The 23,497-nt window shown below is 43.0% G+C and overlaps 1 protein-coding gene, 1 non-coding gene and 1 pseudogene across 2 annotated transcripts in view; 2 read left to right on the top strand and 1 right to left on the bottom strand.

The window, feature by feature from the left end:
- Positions 1-11,364, top strand: part of CBX5 (chromobox 5) — a 39,135-nt gene extending 27,771 nt beyond the window's left edge. The window contains exons 4-5 of the mRNA XM_037137600.2: positions 257-357; positions 3,121-11,364. Of these exons, the coding sequence (XP_036993495.1) occupies positions 257-357; positions 3,121-3,271 (252 nt within the window). The 3' untranslated portion in view covers positions 3,272-11,364. The remainder of the gene's footprint in view (positions 1-256; positions 358-3,120) is intronic.
- Positions 11,365-15,568: 4,204 nt separating this feature from the next.
- LOC119043549 (uncharacterized) lies at positions 15,569-15,667 on the bottom strand (annotated as a pseudogene).
- A 2,908-nt stretch (positions 15,668-18,575) lies between these two features.
- On the top strand, positions 18,576-18,769 carry LOC119043550 (small nucleolar RNA SNORA73 family). Its single transcript, XR_005081438.2, has one exon. It is a non-coding gene; the product is annotated as a small nucleolar RNA SNORA73 family (small nucleolar RNA).
- The last annotated feature ends 4,728 nt before the right edge of the window (positions 18,770-23,497 follow it).

Below are 23,497 nucleotides of genomic sequence, written 5' to 3'. Positions count from 1 at the left end.
GGTTTTGGGCATCCTCCTGCAAAGTGACAGGTCACTGGCTTGATTCCTGGTCAGGGCACATGCCCAGGTTGTGGGCCTGTTAACTTCATTGGGGCATGTGCTAAGTGGCAGCTGATTGATGTTTCTTTCCCTCCTTTTTTCTCTTTAAAAATATATAAACTTTTTAAAAAATGATATCAGGTGATACTAAATTAGATTATGCTTTTTCAAGCTGAGAGGGGTGTTTTTTAACATTTTCTTCATCTTCTCTTTGTAGCAAAGCAATGATATTGCTCGGGGCTTTGAGAGAGGACTGGAACCAGAAAAGATCATTGGGGCGACAGATTCCTGTGGTGATTTAATGTTCCTAATGAAATGGTGAGAGAGATCGGGTTTTAGTTTATAATTGTGGGGTTTTTTGACCAGTGACTTGAGTTTGTATGGAAGATAGGGAGAAAGACTATTCCCTAACCAAGAATTTTGTTTGATTGTCAAGGATATTTAACTGACACCAGCTGTTGGTATTAAATAGGAATTATGGTGTGGAATGAGTTCAAGATACTCTCAAGCCTTGGTATTAAGCCAAATTATATGATATTAGTCCAGCTATCAGAAAAAGGTAGATTTGAGGTAGGTAATGTATAAACATGAGCTACCCACTTTTTTACACAGTTCTGAATCATTTACCAATCACTTACCATGAGCATGTGGCCATGGGATAGGAGTTGCTTAAGGTTTATTGCCATCAACTGAGGACCAAGACCACTGAATAATGTCTAAAAGAGAAAAATAATCTGAACAAAAAGCATTAAGAATAATACTGGCCAAAGCACAAGTTATTTCATCCAGTAGAGGGAATGGCTCTTAGAGGAGAGTGTAGTTACTTCCCCTCAACTTGGTTTCTAAAAGACAGGGTGATTTATAGTCTGACCCCCCTTGCCTCTGGTATTCATGTATTCTGAGCTTAATGATTTATGTTTGGTGTCTAAATAGAGGGTTCATGCTATGGTGCCACTAAGGAAGCTAATTACCTTAAATATTGTATAATCAAAAGGTTTAACATTTTATTTGATCAAAATTTTGCTGGTAAATTAACCCAAAAGCCTATTTTTGAAGAATCACTATACACTTGCAGAAATGAGTTGTACTGACTGCTTTTCCCACTCAATTGTATGTGTTACTTATGATTTATAGTCTCATGATTATATATGCGTTACATATGATTTATAGTTACTTATGATTAACTAGCTTTTTCCATCACAATCCAGATTTGAGTATCTTCTCTAAACTGGGTTTTTCCCCTTCTATTCTCACTCATAATACTTATCTCTATGAATTAAACATCTCAGTTCTCTAAACAAGGAGATAGTTGTCTTTGCTCACATTTCAGTGGAATATTTTTTTCAAACTGTAAAAGAAAGTTTGTTTATAAAGTCACAGAGGTAGAAGTTACCGGTAGAAGAAATGTGCTCAGGAGACAATTTATAGAGGCAAAAGAAATGCCTCTGGAGCTTAAGAGAGAGAAAGGTTAAGGTAACATGCTTTGGGGCCTCGGAGGAAAGGTGCAAGAGGGAGAGCTGGCTGGGTTCTCCATCCTCAAGCGTTTTAAGGGGGATTTTATGGGGAGTCCCAGGGAAGGATTTCAATAGAATATCAGATTTCCAGGCATGTCCTTTTAAGGGCTGTAGTCTTGACTGATAGGTTAGCACCAGGGTAGGGTTTCATTAGTCATTGCAGCTGGTCCTGATGTCAGTCATGGCATCCCTTGTCTGGTTTTGCTATTTTTCTGGGCCTGGAGCTGAAACACAATTGAGGCCTAGATGTTATCCCTAGGGATTAATGCCTACAGGAGTGGTTGTGCAAGGACTTGTAGGGGGGTCCGATGAGGCCATTATTCTGCTCCTTTTTAGTGGAATTCTGATTAATTTTTTTTTCTTGATTTGGAATCCTGGTTAAGGAACTTGTTAGATTTTTTTGTTATACATTGTAGTAGAGCATCTGTAACTTGGATAATTAAAATACACAGCTAATTCCCACATTACATTTTAATACTAGATTATGCATAATCTCCCTTTTATAAATACAGTTTCTGACTTAAATTTCTGTTTTCTTACTGTTCCAATCCACAGTTCTGACCAAAAAGATAAAGAATGTTTAAAAGGCTACAAGATGAGGAAGATTAGGATGCTTTCACTTACATGATCCAGAAACTGGATTGATCAGTTTATGCATAAGCAGTAGGGCTGAATGTGGTTTGATTGTGTGTTCACTGACATGCTCATACATACAAGTTAAAATTATGGGAGCAGAGTTTATATAATTTAATTTTCAGCCTTTTGATTAAGCCTGCTATGTTTTCCAACTAAATTCTAGCTGTGAAGATTTTCGTTTGTGTCTGATGTAGTAGTTAAATGACATTCATTGATACAGTTGTCTCCCCTTTTCTATGGTGGATATATTCTGATACTGTCACCCCCGCCTCCCACCCTCACCCTCCCAGTGGATGCCTGAAAACTGCTGGTAGTACAGAATTCTATATGTATTATGTTTATTCTTATACATACATACATATATATCTGTGGTAAATTTTAATTTTCAGATTAGGCACAAAGTAAGAGATTAACAACAATAAGTAATGATAAAATAGAATGGTGTACTTTAATCAGAGTTCTGTGAGCTCTCTTTTCTCTCTCATGATATCTTTATGTATAGCATAGTTACATTACACAAAGGGATTATTTACATCCTGGGCAGGACAGCATGAAATTTCATCATGCTGCTCAGAACAGAATACAGTTTAAAACTTAGGAATTGTTTATTTCCGGAATTTTTCATTTACTATTTGTAGACCACAGTTGGCCTTGGGTAAGAAGCCGCTAAAAGCAAAACTACACATGAGGGGGAGACTACCATAATTTAATTTATTTACTTAAATTTCTCCTTGAAAATATTGATCTAAACCCCAATAATTTAATAAAGATTTTTTCAAAAAGGAAAATAACTGGTAGGGTTCTTCTCACTTGAAATCAGAAGAAGAAATCAAGTTAGCTAAATCCAAATAATGACAGAAACCTATATTTGGACAAACTTCCACTCTTATTTCTTCTCTTATTAAATCTCCTTCCTATTCTTTGTCTCTAGGAAAGACACAGATGAAGCAGACCTGGTCCTTGCAAAAGAAGCTAATGTAAAATGTCCACAGATTGTGATAGCATTTTATGAAGAAAGACTGACGTGGCATGCATATCCCGAGGATGCGGAAAACAAAGAAAAAGAAACAGCAAAGAGCTAAAGGAGGGGCTAGTCTCTGTCATTTCTCTTTGTACATAGTACATTCACTTCCTTGCCTCCTCCCCCTTCTACCTGCCCCTTCTGTCCTAAACATATTCATAAAAAAATGTGCTTATCACTGTGCTCCACAGGAGAAGTATTGGTATTGGTTCTCTTGTAACATAACTGATGGTCTGATTCATGATCAGTGTCTCTCTGTGAAGACCAGGCATTTACATGCTGTGTGTAATTCCCACATTTTTTTCCTTTGCCCTCATCTCTCTATTCTACTCCCCTGTGACCTCAAGTTTTAACTTTTTAACCACCTTAGAGTCTTGATCTTTTCAGGGTTGGTCACTTTTTAGATTGGGGGATTTTATTACAACGATGATGCATTTTGGTTCTTAAAACATGTTGATGACTAGCTAGCCTTTGTTTGTGATGTTGGGATGGAAAAGATGATGCCCACCTTTTAAAAAAGCCAATTGCAACTGCCTACCAATTGGGGCTTTCCCAACCTTATTCAGCTCTGCCCAGGAATGCAGGGTTCCTGGTGTGGTTTTCTGGGCCACCCTCTGTAGTTCATCCTCACCTAGCCTCCCAGAATAGCTCCATCCTTTGGAGGAGTTGAAATTTTACATTCACATTTGTCAAGGCACTCTTTTTTAGCCCCAGGACTTTTGGCTTTGTTTCTTAGCAATACCTGATTCTGCTTCTGCTTCTGCTTCTGCTTCTGCTTCTGCAAGGTGGTGTAGTCTGTCATAAAATGGCAAGATTATTAACTGTGGAGTTTTTTAGCTGTTAGTACATGAGGATGATGGGGTAGGATATAATTGTTTTTTTATCACATATGATATATATGTATTATTTACTTCCATCCCTCACATTTGGACTATATATTTATGTAGGTATGAGTGACTGCCTGGTGCTTGCTTGTGCCAAGGTGCTAGGCACCCTCCAACCCTGCCAACCTCTGTGGCCTCCCAAAGCATTCCTGTTAACCAAAGAGGCTTCAAACCTGATTTTCACTTCTCAGTGGATCCAAGTTTCCCCTCCATGCCATTATTTTAATGGAGAATTCTTAGAGGGGTGCCGTTGGCCACACTGTCAATTTTAAATATTCATAGCATTTATAGTCATAAATGTCTTCTTTGTTGACTCCTGGATTTGCCAAGAGTCCCCAAAGTATTAGTGTTCTTCCTTTTTCTACCCTAAAACTCTTACCTGTATTTTTTTACCATGGAAGACTATTCACCTTAGAGAGTAACAGCCCCTGGCATTAGCATGTTGACACAACCTTCTCTCCCTACTCAGCAAAAATTTTTTTTTTAGCTTCTTCCTGTTTTGCCATTATATTGAGAGTTTATTTTTCTGATCGTAGCCTGTCTTTGTCTCCGAAGAAATGTCCTACTTCTGTTTACTCTTCTTTCCTGTTAGGAGTGGGGTCTGGAGAATCAAGACTAAAGTAAGGAAATAGCAGGGTTTTGAGCATCTTTGTCCTAGCCCAAAGCTGAGGAAATGATAAATGCTTGAAATAGCCTTAACTCTAGAGTTCACCAGCCATCAAGGTTATTTTGTTGTTGCTTTGATTTTTAAAACAGAGCTGATCGGGAGCAGTCAGCCATTTCTAGATTATTCAGAGTAATGAGGGAAATGAACAGATTGCTCTAGTCCACAGATGAGCTGAATAATATGCAAATCATATACCCATTCATAGCATTTATTGCTTCTCAGCTCAGCTGCTGATTAAATTCTGTATGCTTGTGTAAATTATGTGAGAAATTATACTGCCCTGTTGAAAAGACAGCTGTTGCAGCAACGATATGACAGACTAGAACAAAGAAGGTTTTGGTTTAAGTTATCCAGTTAAATTCTTCTGAATGGTAATGTGATTAGGTAAGAACTCATAACCCATGCCTCCATTTTCTTTTACTCTCTGAAGGAATTAAAGACCTAGATCAAGTGCTAGATAATTTGGTGGTAGTTACTACTAATCTGATGGGCATTTGAAAGAAAGGGTGGTCAGGAAATAGATTTGTCAGACAAGTATTCAAGGATATTAACATAGACAAGGATTGTACAAAAGTTAGGCCAGAGCCTCTGAGGAGGTAATCTGGGTCTTGATTTGCAGGTAGAGAAAATGACAGCTTATCCATATTGCTGATGTGTGTCTCCTAGGAGGAGCGGGCATGTAAACTACAGTGACCATATTTTTAAAACCAGATTCCAACATGTGGACAAAACAATTATTTTGTATTGACAGTGATTCTGAGAAACCTGGGACACATGGATACCAGGGTTACAGGTAATATTTAAGTTCTTCATCAAAATCTGATTTTCTTTTAACAAAATAACCTCAGTATTATCTATTCATCATCTTTTTGATACCTTACTCTTTATTCATCTTTTCCTGTCCACAGTTTATTGAATCAAGGTCTTGTACTGAGTGCCACCTAAACATTTGTTTTCTTCCTCTCTGCCTGTCCACAGGTGCCTCTATAGGAATGTAGGGAGCCAGAGGCCAGTATTGATTTCAGCCCTCAGCAGAAAGGAAACCAGATGCCACCCTATTCCTCCATCTTTTGTTAATTCAGAGAAGCTGTCCTGGCCCTTGGAGATTGCATCTTTTAACAGAAACTTGTTTTCTCCTCTTAAAACAGTTAGTAGCCATGGGCTAAGCACTTTTAACATCTTAGGTGCTCAGTATGTTTTTCCTGTGTCGAGTCCTTTCAAAACATCTTTTTGATAATGTTTCTTTAGTAAGCAGCATTCAAGGATCTCCCCTTTCAGAGAATGTAATAAGAATTTTGTCCAGCAGAACCTACTAAGGTCACTGTAGCTACTTTTCTGAGTCCTGGGCTGGACTGATACTCTCACATTAATATTAGCTATTAGGAACACCAGGCCTAATGGAAATACCCATTTTTAACCTGGAGAGAGCCATATTATTTTTCCTCCTGCAGTCAGTATTTGTCTGCTCAAGGAAGCATTTGGACCTATGGTGTTCCCTAACATTGAAGTTTTCATGGTCCTTGGCTATCCCCTATAGTCGTATCTGTGTGTTATTTTTAGTTGTTCATGAAGGGTTGGTCCTGTTCTCATAGCTTGGGCAGTTATTAATTTTTTATTCCTGTTCTGTAGCTATCCTGCTGTGCATTTACTTTATATTCAGGCCAAATTATAGAGCCTTGGGGAATGTGCTTGGGATTTTCATCTTGTGATTTTTGTTGGATCTGTGTTTAGGCCAGCTCACATAAAATACAGAGGAATCTGTGTTTGGGTTGGAGAATGATTGTCCTTGCCCTTAGGGTTTCAGTTCAGGGGTCTAAAATACTACTTTGCAATGACATGAGAACCCCAGAAAGGGTTATGTCATTGATTCAAAATGTAGAAAGTGTTTTTTACAACTTAGGTTAAAGGAAAAGTGTGTTTTTCTCCCATGACTCCATGCTTTTGGTTTAGATTTGTAGAGTAAAAATTACAGTGTTGAGGTCTGCACCTTTGTAATTGGACCACGAAGCAAGCATCCCCATAGCAAGAAAGTCCTGAACCCAGTGTATTCCAGTCTTATGTTGGCTTTATCACTAATTGTAAAAAATATGGATTCCAAAATAGAGACTTTACTGGCCTTGCATCAGAAAAAAATATATATGTTAAGAATTGAGTACCCCCACCCAATTAATAGTGGAAGATTTGTATTGAGCCATCCTTATCCAGCCTCATTAGTCTGTATCAACATTCATTCAACATTTTCTGTCCTAGGAGATACAGAGTTCAAAAAGATGCAGTCCCTCACTTTAAAGAGCTTTCATACTGGTGTGGGATAAACTGACTTAATAATAAAATAGGTACACATTTCTGATTTGGGGGTTGAGATAGCTATTGATCTAGTTTGTGGCTCTAAAGTAGAAGAGTAACAATTGGTTCATATGTGGAAAAGACCTGTGACCTTGAATGAATTAAATTAACTGGCCATAAATGGACCGCAACAAGGGCTTGCTTTATTGCAAAAAATAAAAATAACTGATGGTTAGTTAGAAATGCTGCTATTACTGAGTGAGAACAACAGGCAAGTGGGGATTGAGAACCCAAGATTTTGTTTCCTAATTTAGGCTTTTTGCCAAAGTATTTAATGGTGTAGTTAATCCCTGCTTGCGAATAGTATTACCTGTGTTGCAGTTCCAGTTATGTGTTATATTATTGTGGGTTTTCTAACATATTCCTCATGGACATTTAATCAGAGTGGCTCAACCTTTTTCATTTTCTCATCCCTTTTGGAGGAAGTAACATTAAGCTGGCTTCAAGCCTAAAACAGGGACATATTTTGAAATGACAAGAGATTTGCTAAAAAGAAGGCTTGAGGCACATCTGTTAACACCTGGCAGCTATTCTGGGCAGTGTAGTTTTTTATTCAACACTGCAAGATGGTGATTTCTAAGCAGAGACTTGACTCAATTATGTGGAAACCGTCCCAGGAGTATACATCCCTTGGAATTTTAGATTTGATCAATTTAGGGGTTGGTCTAGCCTTACCCAGAAATATTCTGACCTTAAGACATTTTTTAGTTCTGACCACAAGAAAAAGATACTTTTGTCTGCCTGGATAATTGAGAGTTGATGACTGTTGGAAGTCAAAATTCCCATGAATTTGAATAACTTCTGGGAAATTAAAGTGTGAAGGTTCTTACAGATTGCTTCATAAAAACAATACTAGTTTCTTTTCTCTTGCGCTGGATTTCTTGAATTTTAAACTACCTCATCTTGACTTTCTAGTTACTTCAACTTGCCATTGCCTGTTTAACATGCTTGACTTTGGCTGTTTTTTAAGATGGATTTTTTCCCCTCTTCGTTGACAGCATGTTCTCTTGCCTTTTCATCCTGATTCTCATTTTACCTAATGTCATATTGTTCCTCTGTCAGAGAAATGTTTTTAGTTTAAAATAACTGTTTTATGAGAAGAAAGTGATTCTCCAAATGCCATTTGTCTCTAGATCAGTAAAAGGAATTAAAACAAGGCAGTGGGGGAGGGGACAGAACTACACTGGAGGCAGACCCTACAAGGGAAGAGCCATTAATTAAGACAATTTCAAAGTCAACTGATTGTGATCATTAATGTCACAATAGATCAAAATCTAATTATCACAGCCTAGGTAAGAGCCATCGGTATTAATCAGGAAATCTAATAGGGAACTATTATCAAGAAATTAGGTCAAATTGAATGCAATGAACTTTTTATCTTACCATTCTGTGGTTTTCGTGTGTGTGATGTCCCCCGGCATTGGCAGGTGTGACCCTCACAGTTGATCTAGGCCCCAGTGGCTAGTTTGTCACACTTTGAGGAGTTCCTAACAGACTGAACCTGTCTGTCATTGCCATTTTAATCAGTCTTGAACTTTATCATCATCTGGACTTGTTCATTGTGATCAGCAATCAATGAAAAAAGGTTTATATGTGGGTCTTGGAATGGTTGGTCCTTCCAGGAAATAGAGTATCTGTGGTGAACATGTACTGTGTGTGTTGATAAATCATTCTTTGAGCTTCTGATATGTGTAGAATTCTGCCACTCTGGCTGCTGTAAAGGGGTAGGTATGGCTTTAGTATTTGATTCTAAACTAGAGCAGGCTGTGGATTTAGTCCCCACTCTCCCCTGCCCCCATGCTAGTTTTAGGATAAGGGACGTGATTTCTACCAGAATCCACTGTAAATCAAAAGGAGGCAGAAAAAGTGTTTTTCATTTTGCCTCTTTTGTTAAGCGTTACGCCTCTGGTAGGAGGAAAGAGTATTACAAGAGTCTTATGACTGGTTACAGAGAATACTTTATCCCTTTCTCCGAAATGAAAAGTAGGGGAGTCACCATTTTTTATCTTTAATTTTGAACTGCTTGTGAAAATGCCACAACTCCTGAAGTTAAGCTGAGTCCAGAAAGGCTGGGAAGATGCTGTCTTCTAGGAATTTTGGGGAGGGACCAGAAGCTGCAGAGAGTGGTTGGTGGTGTTGGGATTCCTATACTCCTGGTTTAGTCTGCGGAGAATGTTGCTTCTGTTGTCGCTATTGCTAGGCTTTCCCCACCAACCTGCAGCTCAGAGCACTACCAAGACCACTACTGGGAAAATGGTTCTTCCTGCTTGAGTGTGGTCTTGCTTCATTCTGGATTAAGGAATTTGGGTTGCTCGGTACAGAACTTTGGGAAATCAGTGTGACTTCGTTCTTCACCTTAATGTTTAAAATGTATTTTTATTTTCAAGACATCCATTTTTTCAGAAGCAGTTTGTTTCTCCAAGGTTTCTTGCATTATGCTAGATAAATAATAACCCTCAGTTAATACTTGTGGGTTGATTTGAGTTTATCTGGTTTGCAGAGTGAAGTGTTCTTACTGGCTTCCTTTTGCTCCGAAGTGTGCTCTAAAAAGTTGTGGAACAGAATTGAGTGGATGCCGACTATGTATGTGCCAACCTTCTCAATGGATTCATGATGGCTGACCTTGGGCAAGTCACTCCTTTCAATGCCTCAGTTCCCCATCTGTCAAATGGGGGTAATAATACTAACCTACCTCACAGGGGTGTTGTGAGGCATTGTAAATCAAAGGTGATAAAATACTTTAGGGTCCTCGGTGGAGGATACTTGGATCTGAAAGCTAGGCCTGATACAGGATTTAGCTCTCACTGAGTTGTCCCCAAGTTTGGAACTACTAAGTGACCTAAGAAAGTTTTCTGCCCCCCACCCCTCATCAAAGCTGCTAGTTCAGATGTTGACAGTGTTTTTGTGAATGTTGGGGTCTTAATAGTCCAGAGTTAGGATGTTTTGAGGGAAGGCACTTAGTATTTTCTACATCTCACATCCACAAAGAGTGGCTGTTTCAGGCCCAAGAACATTGGATTAGGGAATCATGAATCAGGGATGCTGCTGATTGTTTCTCTCTGCAGGTTGTGGATTAAGGTCCTGTGCTCCATGAGCCTGGAAAACTTGGGCTGTCTCAAGCAAAGCATAGACAGTGGGTTTGATTTATATTGTTGCTTATCAGTTCCGGAACCAACCCCCAGACAGCTGGGACACTGCTGCCCTTCATGGTATCTGTACCCAAGCTTCTATAACCCCACAGGAACCAGCTGGTTCAATTAAAACAAACAAACAAACAAACAAACAAACAAAAAAACGCTTCCTCTGGCCCCCATCAAAAAAGCCACGCTGGAAAGAGGTTTTTTTTTCTAGAGTTATGTTTAATACTCACAACTGGGCATTGATACTCTCTAAAGCTTCATCCAATTTACTGCATTCAGCCTCTGTCAAACTCTCACAGTGTGAACCTGACCTTTTTTCCCCCCTCCAGTTTGGGAAAACTGTGGACACCATTTCTGTTTGCCTGGGTGCAGGCTCAAGAACCTTACTGTCCATCTCAGTTAGGAGCTCACCCAGCTCCTCTTGCCCATAGGGCTTTCTCCTTTCCCTCTCCTTGGCCCCAGATGTGTAACCCATGAAAAAGCACAAGGTCCTGGCCCCCTGCTGCAGTCACATTCTGGTTCTCTGTGTTTTGTGGACTCAGCTCTGTTCACATAGCACTGGTGGCCCCAGGTGGTTCTGCAGAGTTCTGGAGGATGGAGAGAGCACAGTCTGACATCCTGCCAAGTAGCCAGGAGTTGACTGCCGGTGGCCCACAGCCTTCCCACAAGATGGGATTTGAGACTCAAGAGGCTGGGTTTCTCAGCACTCTGCCATGCTGAGTAGCAAAACAAATCACACTTTGTAGCCAGATTTCTGAGTGGAAAAATGGGAAATTGAATTCTTTATGGACTTTTTGGTTTGTGGGGGAGTATTATGTCTTGATTTTATTTTAGCCAAACATGTCTGCTTTTGATTTTTAAAATTTTTTAGGATATGATTTTATATATATATATATACATATATTATGTATGTTATATATATATATATCATGCACACACACATATATATACACACACATTCGCCTTTTAAATGTAAATGTTCCAAAGTAAGCAATTTATGTGTTTTCCACAACTGACATCCAATGCACACCTCATTCTCCCCCCTCCCACCCTCCTCTTTTCCCTCTTTTCATACTCTTGTATTGGTTCTAATAAATGTTTGCTTTTCAAATATGGATCCTGAGTGGTGGTTTGAAGATCTGGGTTTTACACTCACTCCTTCCTTAAATTGGGTCCTGGAATGTTAGCCAGTTACACATACATTTCTCAAAGATGGGTGAGTTTTGGAGAACAAGAGCTTTTTTCCTAAGGGTTGTTAGTCTCTGACTTTCTGGAGGTAGCCACAGGGTGGCGCAAGCTTGAGGGAAAGAACGTGTATTCTGTTCCTTACTCTTCCTGGACCAGTTCAGGTGTATGCCTTCCTGGTGTCCCTGCTTATCTGTTCCCAATGGCTCAGAAAATAAACATTATCTTTCAGGGACCCCTAAAAGAGGCAGTTCCTGGTTATTAGAATTTGTGGAAAACCACACTGAAAGTCTCAATGTGTGTGAGTTTGTGATAGAACTATCTTTCTGATTTGCTTCATAAATACCAAGGACACTCCTCTCTCAATATCACATGGGGGTGGGGGGCAGATGGCAAGTTGGATTAGGAGAGGGGAAGTATGTAGATAACCGAGAATTTACTGGGTAGTGTAGGCCTGATGTCCTAATGGGATGGTCAGAAACTAACGAGTGAGAAGTGAGGAAGATAGGGATCCCAGAACCCTGACATCTGCCTGCTGAGATGTGACTCTGAAGGCCGAGCCCTCTTGTTTCCACCATCTTCTCTAATTCTCCCTTCTCGTGTTCTCTTACTGCTGAATTATAGGGTCTCTTCAGTCTAATCTTGTAAAGTCTTATGAAGACATCTGTAGATTGGCTGGTTTAATGGTCTGTGACCCATAAAAAGGGTAGGAGCGCAGTTTGGTCCAGTTCAGAGCCAGACCCTTCTGGACGGTATTTATTTCCTAACTCAAGCCTGAGACTGCTTGCCCCTTCCCTTTCGATCTCTTTATAGTTCTCTTTCAACGCCACTGTATCTCTGCCTAGGGCACATCTGATGACTCCAGGGTTTTGGCACCTGTACTCCCACTCCTAAACAACTGTGTCTGTTTTTGTTTCCCTCCATTATGTCAGGGGGTCTGCTCGCATGGCACTCATTCAGATGAGCTCATCATCGCTCATAACTCTTCTCCAAGGAATCTTGCCACCCGGCTCACTGGAAAAGCCAGGAGTCAAGCAGTTCTGTCTCCCTTTGTCTCCACTAACAGGCTGCAAAGCCAGTGAAATCAATGCAGCACAGGCAGCTGGGGGAAAATGGAAGATCACTGTGTGAGAGCCTGTGCTTAACTGGATCACTGAGCACACAGCTTGGAATTGCCGTGTTAGAGCAAAGAGCCCCCAGCTAACCTTTGCCTTTGGGAGGAAGTATAAACTGAGGGGTGAGAGCTTAATGTTGGCTGCTGTGCATAAGCATGTGCAGAGAGGAACCCATTACAGCCTGTGGATGTGCTAAGCTGCTACTCAGACCTTGAATGTGATGTCGGGTGGGTGGACAGACAAAAGCTGGAGTCAACCCGTGTGTGAGCAAGCCACACACACGGGCTATTCCAGTAGAGGTGAAGGAAAGAAAATGAGAGTGAGGAACCTTGTGAACTCACCTAGTCAAAGTCATGGACAAACTGCAGGCACAGGAGAGGAAGTCTGGTCCTCAGTTCCTTGGCTCCTTTGTCTTTGTTTCCTCCTCTAAGTCTGCTTTCCTGCTTCCCCCACCCCTCTGCAGCTGTAACATCTTGCTTTCCAGGTGTTGGCTCCCTCCTCTCAGCTTCTGTCTTTATTATTTGTGTATCTGTATTTTTTTTAATTTCTCTTTTGTCAACTATATGGCGTGTGTTTTTCATTTATCTTCTCATTTCTGGTCTCTCCACTCCATGTTCTTTCCACCCCCCCTTTAAATTCCACAAGCAACCTCAATTTGGACATTTAATTTCAATCCTATTAAATGATTACCTTTTTTGCAACAATCTGGGACTCTTTATGAGACCTTTATACTCTGTGCCACCTCTGGAAACAGGTGCATCTTTCTGTGTATATTGTGACGCTCCCTCCCAGATGGGAAGAGGCAATGCCTGCTCGAAAGCCTCATGCCTCTCTCTTCTCAGCAAAGCCTTGCGTGATCATTTGGTTCTGAGCCAGGAGGAGAAAAAGAGATGCTGAGAATTGAGTTTGCTGATAAATTGAGGGCTGCTGAGATGAGGTTTAGGGTTATTATGGCACCCTTTCCTTTTTCTCCCCCTTCCTGTTGCTGCTATCTTCTGAGGAAGCTGGTGGGGAGCTGAGGTATTGGCCACAGCCACTGCAGCTTATGAAATTCTACGTCTGCAGCAAGGGTGGGGGTGGGGCGAGTGAGATCTGCAGCCCAGGGAGGAGGATGGGTGAATCAAAGCCCTAGTCTGTGCCATGTAAGAATGGGATGGACTGTTCCTTCACACTATTTCTGATACCACCTCCCTGTGCTGCCTGGTGCCCCCTGGCTCCCCGCCCCACTATAACTCTGCTGCTTTACGTTTCAGTGACTCATAGCAGGAACCAGGGAGCTTAGCTCTGAGAGACATAGACCTGGTTGTGTTCCTTTGTCCTCTGTCACATACACCTTTCTCTTGTTCCTGCCTTACCATTCCAGTCATCGCTGTATGTAGCTGATAGGTAGAGGGAATGGAGACACTACAACACTACCTGGAGAGAGTAAGGCTGGGGCTACCTGCTTCTCCAGGGTGCAGACACATCTCTCTGGCTTCTAGACCAGGACTTAGAACATGCACCCTCTTTCCATGTCTTCTCTACCCTTTTTGCCTGCCTCTCCCTTTTTCTTTCTTTCATTGTCCTTTCTCAGTTACTGTTTTTCCCTTTTAATTAATTACGTTCTAAGTTTCTTTTTGGTTTTCCACCCCTCCCTGTTTGTTTTATTTCCATGTTTGAAGAGTAGACACCTAATAAGAGGGCTTGAAGGAAAAGGTTGAGAGGGAAAGAAAAGTTTAGATTGTCTTTCCTCTTTGGAGATGTGGGCAATGGGAATATTGCCGTCCTTTCTTTTCCTGGAGATTGAAGCCTCTCTCCATCCTTAGATTTCCTGATTCTTTCAGCAGTGATATCTAAAACAGGGATTCTTAACTTTGGTTCTTCATGATTTCGTATGTGAGAGAGACCCTTGCCATCCCCGCAAAAACAAAGTGAGTTCTCTGTGTGGTATTTTTCTGTTAAAATTTTTAAGATAACTTCAGAATTTTATATTCCTTCCTTGAAATGGCTGGAGTCATTTGGGATATTGTAACAAGACTGGAAATCACTGTTCTTTAGTGTCTAGCCAAACCAAGAAGATCATTATGTTCTGTCCAAATTTCTTTTTATCATTCTTTATTTTTATTTTTTTGTTGTGGTAAAATAGACATAAAATTGACAATTTTAACCATTTTTTGGTGTACGGTTCAGTGGCAGTAAGTACATTCACATCATTGTGCACCCAACACCACCATTTCCAAAGCCTTTTATTTTTTATTTATGCTATTACAGTTGTCCCAATTTTCCCGCCTTTGTTCCTCACTGCCCTTTTTCATAGTCAATCCCCACACTGTTGTCCATGTCTATGGGTCCTTCTTATATGTTCTTTGACTAATCCCTTCATCTTCTTTCAATCAGTCCCCACCTCCTTCTTCCCTTCTTACAGCTATCTGTTCCATGATTCTATGCGTCTGGTTCTATTTTGCTCAGTAGTTAATTTTGTTCATTAGATTCCACTTATAAGTGAGATCATACAGTATTTGTCTTTCACCAACTGGCTTATTTCTTTGAGCACGAGGAGTCTCCAGTTCCATCCATGCTGTTTCAAAAGGTAGGAATTCCTTCCTTTTTTCTGCTGTGTAGTATTCCATTGGGTAAATCTACCACAGTTTTTGAATCTACTCATCTACTGATGGGCACTTAGGTTACTCCCAAATTTTGGCCATTGTAGATAGCACTGCTATGAACATAGGGGTGCATAAGTCTTTTGAATTGGTGTTTCTGGATTCGTAGGTCTATTCCTAGCAGTGGAATTGCTGGGTCAAAAGGTAGTTCCATTTTTAATGTTTGAAGAAATTTCATACTGTTTTCCACAGTGGCTATACCAATCTGCATTCCCACCAACAGTGCACTAGGGTTCCCCTTTCTCCACAACCTCGCCAGCACTTGTTGTTTGTTGACTTATTAATGATGGCCATTCTGAGTGGTATGAAGTGGTATCTCATTGTGGTTTGAATTCGCATCTCTCTGATGGCTAGTGATGTTGGGGCATTTTTTTTCATAAAAAATATGGCATGCTTCTGGAATATGCATGTCATCCTTGCACAGGGACTGTGCTAATGTTCCACTTTTTAAAAATTTTATTGATTATGCCATTACAGTTGTTCTATTCCCCTCCACCCTGTACCCCCCCGACCCCACCATTCCCCCCCTTTAGTTTATGACCATGTGTCTCAAGTTCTTTAGATTCTATATTTCCCATACTATTCTTGCCCTCCCCCCCCATTTTCTACCTTCCATCTATGCTATTTATTCTCTGTACCTTCTCCTCCTCCCACTCCCCTGTTGCTAACCCTCCATGAGATCTTCATTTCTATGTTTCCACTCCTGATCTAGCTGTCCTCTTAGTTTGCTTTTGTTTTAGGTGTGGTTGTTAATAACTGTGAGTTTGCTGTCCTTTCCCTGTTCATCCTTTTTATCTTCTTTTTCTTAGATAAGTCCCTTTAACATTTCATATAATAAGGGCTTGGTGATGATGAACTCCTTGAATTTGATCTTATCTGAGAAGCAATTGATCTGTCCTTCCATTCTAAATGAAAGTTTTGCTGGATAGAGCAATCTTGGATGTAGGTCTGTACTTTCCAGCCCCTTCTTGCCTGTAAGGTCTCTTTTGAGAAATCATCTGACAGTCTGATGGGAACTCCTTTGTAGGTGACTGTCCCCTTATCTCTTGCTGCTTCTAGGATTCTCTCCTTCATTTTAATTTTGGCTAATGTAATTATGATGTGCCTTAGTGTGTTCCTTCTTGGGTCCAACTTCTTTGGGACTCTCTGAGTTTCCTGGATTTCCTGGAAGTCTATTTCCTTTGCCAGATTGGGGAAATTCTCCTTTATTATTTGTTCAAATAAGTTTTCCATTGGTGGCTGTTCCTTTCCCCCTTCTGGTACCCCTATAATTCGGATGTTGGACCATTTAAAGATATCCTGGAGGTTCCTAATACTCTCCTCATTTTTTTGAATTCTTGTTTCTTCATATTTTCCTGTTTGGTCATTTTTTTTCTTTCTTTTGGTTCACTCCCTTGATTTGAGTCCCAGTTTCCTTTTCATCACTATTGGTTTCCTGTGTAATTCCCTTCATTTCAATTAGTTTAGCCTTCATATGTTCCTCTAATTTGTGACTAAAATCAACCAGTTCTGTGAGCATCCTGATCACCAGTGTTTTGAACTGTGCATCTGAAAGTTTGGCTATTTCTTGGTCGCTTAGAGTTATGGGCTCTGGTGCTTTGAGATCTTCTTGAGCCATTTTTGGTCTTTTCACACTGGTTAAGTATGAGGAGTGGAGCCTTAGGTGTTCACCGGGGTGGGGCCGCCCAGGTCGCTGGGTTGTGACACTGTATGTGGGGGCGGGGTCAGAGCGGGGAAATGGCAGCCCCCTCTGCCGCCTCCCTCCACTGGGGCCTGCTCAGTCCCGTCTCACCGCCCACTCTCTCACCAGTCTATCTGCGCAGGAATGCACGAATGCGCGACCACAGTCAACCCGCCACCCTGCACCCTCGCTGGGTCCGCTGGTCGCTCACCAGGTTGCTCACTGGATCGGCCCTTTGCAACCCCACGCCTGGGATCCGCCCACCTGAGTCCGTCTGACCGAGTTTTCCTGTGCAACCCTGCTCTGCCAGCTCCAGGCTTTGCCCCTCTTACCGGTCAGGCTGAAGAATTTCGTTGTTATCAGACTTCCGAAAAGTTCAATTTTCTGTGTTCTGGCTGTGTTTTCTGTTGCTAATACTGTGTTGTCTCCAAACTTGGTTGTGTGAGAAAGCCTGGCATCTCCACCTATGCCTCCATCTTGGTGGAAGTTTCTAATGTTCCACTTTTAGTAGATGTGCTGCCAAAGCGAGCACTCTGTCTGAATTTCTTGCTGCCTTTCAGCATGGAATAACAACTTCCCTCTTTGGGGGGTTTCCTGTAGCTCCATTCATCAGCATAAGGGATCATGGGCAGGTAGAAACCATTTCCCTGATTTCCTCTCTCAACCTGCCTATAGAGGGAGGTTAGGAATGGTGGTTGAGCCCCTCATGCCCACCCTTTACTTCTCCCATGGTTCTTTCACTCAAAGCAGAGAGGAGAGTTTCTGTTTTCCTTTAAGGAGCTGGGTCAGGGGTGGTTGGGGATGAAGTTACAAACTGGGATGGAGGAGATAAAAGAGAGAGGAGGAAGCATAAGGTTGTCTCTGTGGGAAACTGGGAGACTGGAATGAAGTGAGGAAGGAAGGTACAGGGTGTGTTTCTTTGTGTGAGTGCACACACGTGCGTGCACTTGTGCATGACTGTGCCAAAACACAGATGTCATGAGTGGAATGTGGAAGCTCACAGAGGGGCTTGCAAGGCCCTCTGCCCTTTCAGGCAGAGTGTCTTCTTCACCCTGAGGCTGAAGGCCAGAACTTCACTTCTGAAGAGCTCTGGGCAATGAATCAATTTAGCACTTACCCTCATGCGTTTTGAATTAGAATACTCTGTCCTGGACTGGATGACTGCCCTGAGAATCTAAAAACTATTCTGATTACTGCAGGAGGCCCTTCTGCATCCTGAATGACTCCAGTTTCCACTCTGGTGTCGGGGGTGGAGGGCCTGGAATCTTGATGTTTTCTTCCCTCAATCCCCAATCCTGCTTTAGGTGGTCCCAGGAAGGGTATGAAAAGGGAATATGTATAGGGGAGCAGACTGAGAGGTTGGCAATACAGATGTCATTGATTGCAGATAGGGTCACCCTAAAGTACATGAGGGATTTCTGAGAACTGAATAGCTATTGCTGTCTCCAAAACAGATAGGGTAAACAGCTTCCCTCTCCCCCCATATCAGAATGGCTGGTCTGTGTGTGTATGAGAGTTGGAAGAATGTATTAATTTGAATATAACTGAATATCTGTTTGTGTTCACTTGAATATATTAAATTCCCTTGAGTCCAGGTTGAGTCAGTCTGATGGGGGCGGGGGGAAGCAACAGTCTAGGTAATTCAAGGCAGCAGATAATCCCCAAGTCATTTATGAGTATAACTGAAAGGGGCTTTGGATTACAGTCAGGACGGGCTTTGGAAGGTGCCTTGTGGGCTTCTCTGGGTCAAGAGGAAGAAGTCATTAGCCCTGTGATGTACAGACCCTTTCCACAATGTTGGAGAGAAAGCCAGGCCTTGAGTCTGCACCTACATATTCTTACAGCTTCTCAGAGTCCTTTGGACAGTGACTGAGGAGACAAACCATGCAGGAAACATTTAGAGGGAAAAAAAAAGAGGAAGAAGTCATTAATGGAGGCAAAGGAATACTGCTCTTAGATCTGCACCAGGGCAGCCATATAGATAAAAATTGCAGGCAATGTGTCTTTTTAGGTGGGAAGGCAGGGAGGCTAGAGAGGGCCTCAGGGGCAGCATGCTATTTGAAGGCCAAGGGCATAAAGGGGCAGGATGAAGTTTGGAGTAAGAGAGGTTAGGAAGCAATATAAGCTCACAACTGACCTCATTCCCAAATTAGCCAAAGCACCAGCCTAGAACAACTGGTCACTGGGAAAAAAACAGCCATTTCAACTCAGCCTCGAACCTTTGAAATAGTGGTGGTGCCTGTGTATCATTCTCCGCTCTTGTTCTCATCTCACTATTTCCTTCTCCTGAGATAGTGTGTCTACTCTCAAAATTTCAACCACTATTTAAAATAAGACTCATTAACCCCAAAGCTGTTTCTCTGTTCTCTCTATCCACTTGCCTTCTGTTGCCTCCTCCTGAGTATCCTGGAGACTTCTCAAGGCAAAGAACTTTACTAAAGGAGTTACATGTCATCCCTGCCTTCTGGGGCTCATAGACTAAGACATAGCTGGCATTGGGGGATGGTCACTACATACAGTTGGACAGTGAACAAGGATTTAAATATGTGCACATAATTTAAAGAATGACATGACATAGAGGGAGGTTAGATGTATCTCCACTGTCACCAACAACTCACCCAGAACATCAACTGTTGGCAAGGCCAAAACTGTCTGGCCCCTTTTGGCTCCAGCCATACAGACCTCCCTCCTGTCCTCTTACTTTCTACATGAAACTGTCTTGTTCTCAATACCCTTATCAGTGAGGCTGTCCCAGCAGTGAGGCTGCACATCATGTCCCTTGAAGCCCCAGAAGGTGGCGGTTTCTGAGTTTGAGATCTCCAAAAAGTGGGTCATAAATCATTAGGGCCCCAGTGGTGTCTCAGGTCTGGGAGGGATCAGAGAGGGGAATTGAAGGAAGATGATGGAAAGCTCCCCTAGGAGAGCAGGGGAAAGCATTTGGGATGAAGAAAGGATGGGAATTCTAGAGGGTAAGAAGGATGGGAAGAAGCAAAGCCCCAGAAGAATGAAGAGAAAGGAAATGAAAATAGAAAGGGTAGATGCATAAAAGAGAGGAAATGAAAAGAGAATAAAAAAGAAGATGCCCTGGCTGGTGTGGCTTAGTGGATGGAGGGCCAGCCTGTGAACCAAAGGGTCACCAGTTCAATTCCCAGGCAGGGCACATGTCTGGGTTGTGGGCCAGGTCCCCAGTAGGGGGTGCTCGGGAGGCAACATTTCTTTCCCTCTTACTTCCCCTCTCTCTAAAAATAAATAAAATCTTTTAAAATGTTTTTAAAAAAAGGCAAGAAGAATGAGATATGGTAGGGAGTGAGAGAGAAGATACCACAGGAAGGAGCAGCACCAGAGCTGCGTCCGTGTGCCTCTTGTGCACCATCACTAGGAAAGAAGGCGATGAGAGTCTCGGCAGGAACACCTTCAAGTACTTCTGTCTGCGGGCTGAGGGGAGAGGGCCCGCAGATGTCATGGTAACGACCCCCACACACACCAGCCTCATATAAAGTAATGAGTTGTTAGTTTTCTCACCCAGAAAAGGTGCCTGGTGGGGCTCTATAAGTGGAAATGTGCTGGAACCCTATGTTGTTCCCTCAGTGTTGGGCACGAGGCCCGTCTTGTGTAAAGCTGGATCCAGACTGCATCTCCTGGATGGATAGGACTCAGTCTGTGTATCCAAGGAGATATTAGGGTTTAGGATGATGGCTCTTGGCACCAGTGCAAAGAAGTTGACCAGACTGGAAATAGGGCTAGTACGAGGGAGACTCTGGCCTAAGCAGAGGTAGAGTGAATCCTGGGCAGAGTCAGAGAAATCAGTGTTGAATAAAGCAAGCATAAAGCAAAGTGGAGCTTTCCATGCAGTGAATATACTTATACCTCACAAGTCTGAGAGGAGACCAAGACCTTCTTGATCCGCCCAAGGTGTCACAGTTGATTAGCTATAGTGCCAGGCCTGGAACCCAGGTCTGTCTTCCCCAGAATTCCAGACTATATTCTGTGTCCAGAGACTTTGGCTGTGCCCCTCCCAATCCTGGGCTGCTTACTTAGGACTAGATTGGCCATAATGAAGGGCAGGGTGGGCCATTAGTGGGCCTGGGAGCCTGCTGTAAGTTGGCTAAGGGAGCACAAAGCCATTGGAAAACACAAGAGATACAGGAAATTGGGGGAAAGGAACAGGACATCAAGAGTTGCCTGGGCCCTGGCAGAATGGCTCATTTGGTTGGAGCATAATCTGGTACACCAGAAGGTTGCAAGTTCGATTCCTGGTCAGGGCACATAATTAGGTTTTTGGTTTGATCCCCAGTCTCAGTTTGTTCAGAAGGCAACTGATTGATATTTCTCTCTCTCTCTCGCATTGGTGTTTCTGTCTCCGCCCCCCCCCCCCCCCCCAATCAATAAACATGTCCTCGAGTGAGGCTTAAAAAAAACCAGACCTGCCTGGGAGAGGATAATAAGAACCGGGCAGGGAGCTGGGGACCAGGACTCTGTTCTCAGAGGATGGCTCACCTGCCTCTAGCCCTTAGGCAGCCTGAGGTGATTTGGGAATTTGTGCTGCCCTCTGGTAGCCATTGAGGGAACAGCAGTGAGGACAATTCTCTGCAAACAACTGCCTGCCAACTCCATCCCAGGGATGAATGTCCTGCTGTCCCACATGTTCTTGCACAATGGTGAAATTCAAGGCTCTGGAAACCTCAATCCCTTAAGATTCTTGGCTTAGATGGTTAGTGGAAGTACTTTTCTCCTAAGAGAAGGGGGCAAGATGGATCTTCATATCTGCCTGGCATCTCAAAGAATCTAACTCTTTTTGACATATAGTAAGCATTTCGTGAACTATTTCATTCAATCATTGTGAAGTCCCTATTAAGTGGTCAATACGATTGCCATGTTACAGTTGAGGAAACAGCCTCAGAAAGAGGCAGTTATTTTTTTCCAAGGTCATGCTGCACTGAAGTTTGAACGCAAAAAGAAGGGGAGGAGGAGATCTTCTATGGGCTCACAGATGCCATGTAAAGGCTGCTTGTGACTAGCAGAGTCCTGAGTATCTTCTGTACGTATGTCATACTCCGGGTGCCTGGGAAAATTGCAGCCTCATTAATTCATTCACTCATTCAGTGTTTCATCTCCTGGTGCCAGACCGTGTCTGGGGACTGGGGCACAACAACAAACAGACATGGTTCCCTGTCTTAACTGAGCAAGCTCCACAATCTGGTGGGTGCAATTTATCAACCGCTTATGCAATAAGTGCTAATAGATATTGTTACAAATTGCCAGAGGTGAAAGAAATTAGGGAGCTCTCCCCGGAGAAGAGAATGTTTTAGCACTGATAAAAAAAAAAAATTCGTTTGTCAAGTAGACAAGAGGGAGGGGCAGCCCAGGTAGAAACAAGGTGCAGGTTAAGGGCCAGGTAGAGGGAGAGGTTACTGGGGATTTAATGAATTTCCTGCAGTTTTGTGTAACTGAAACACACAGGCTGTGGTGTGCCTGAGTCTGGCTATGATTCCGGAGATAGGGCTAAAGATCAAGAAAAGAGGGATGCCAGACTAATGTAAGGGGTTTTCCTTGGCTAGAGTGAACGACATAAGCTTTATTCTCAGGCCTAGGAAGTCCACAGAATTTTAAGCTGTAGTCAATAATTAGAGCTGGTTTTTAGCAAGGTACCCTCGGAGGCCGGACTACCACTCTAAGAGGTATGCACTAGTCCTGGCAGGAAACTCTGACCAGAAACCTGGGCCGAGATGTCAAGGTGACCAGGTGGAGTGCAAGAGAGACGGAGGAAAGGGGATACGGGTTTTCAGGTGGGGCCTGAGGCTGTGCAAATCAGACAGATGCCCTGAAGGTGGCGCGAGCTGGGGCAGGCAGAGCTTCGCCGGCGGCTGCTCTGGGAGGCGTGAGAACCCGCCGGCACCCTAGGCGTGAACAAGAGCGGCGGGGCGCAGAGAGAGCGTTCACCCGCCTGAAGCCCCCGCGCGCCGGAGCCGCCTGCCACGAATTTATGGCCCAAAGCCGGTTGCAGCTGTGCGCAGCTGGTTATGCAAATGTATGCAAATTTGCGTTTCCTCGGCCAAGTCTTGGTCGCTAGCTGCATAAAAGCGTGGGTGAAGGGGAGCAGCATTGTTAGTGTTCTTCCGCTCCCCAAAGATGTTCAGACAGGGTGTGTGTGGGGGTGCATCTTCTCTGACCTAGTGGTCCCGCCTTGGGACCCTGACAGTCTGTCGCGATGAACGTGGGATCCTCTCCCTATTCCCTGACCTGTGCACCCTCACCCCCATCCTGCCTAAGGCGTGGGCAGAGGGACAGCCAGTGGCTCAGACACTACCCGTACCCCCTGCTGGTGAGAACTCCCATCCTACACCGTGAGAGGAAAGGAGCCCCAAGACAGGGTCTGATAATCCCACATGTTCCCCAGCCCCAGAGAATTCTCTCTCCCCACCACTGGGGAAGGGTGGGTTGGAAGGTCTGTCTTCTTTTACCTCTCCATTGCCCTCCTTCCTCCTGCTTCTCATCCGCTTCTACAGAAGTACTTCCAGAAGTCTAACCACAGTCACACTTGCTGTTTTAGTTTTCCTTGTGGTTTGGCGAGAAGACTCTATTCTCGAAGTACCTGTTGTTGACTTCTGAGGGTATGGGAATGGAGGG

Source organism: Artibeus jamaicensis, unplaced genomic scaffold (genome assembly GCF_021234435.1).
Source record: "Artibeus jamaicensis isolate MK-2021 breed Jamaican fruit bat unplaced genomic scaffold, CSHL_Jam_final contig_233, whole genome shotgun sequence".
Classification (NCBI taxonomy): domain Eukaryota; kingdom Metazoa; phylum Chordata; class Mammalia; order Chiroptera; family Phyllostomidae; genus Artibeus; species Artibeus jamaicensis.
Note: the sequence above shows the minus strand (reverse complement) of the source record. Positions and strands in the feature narration are given on the sequence as shown.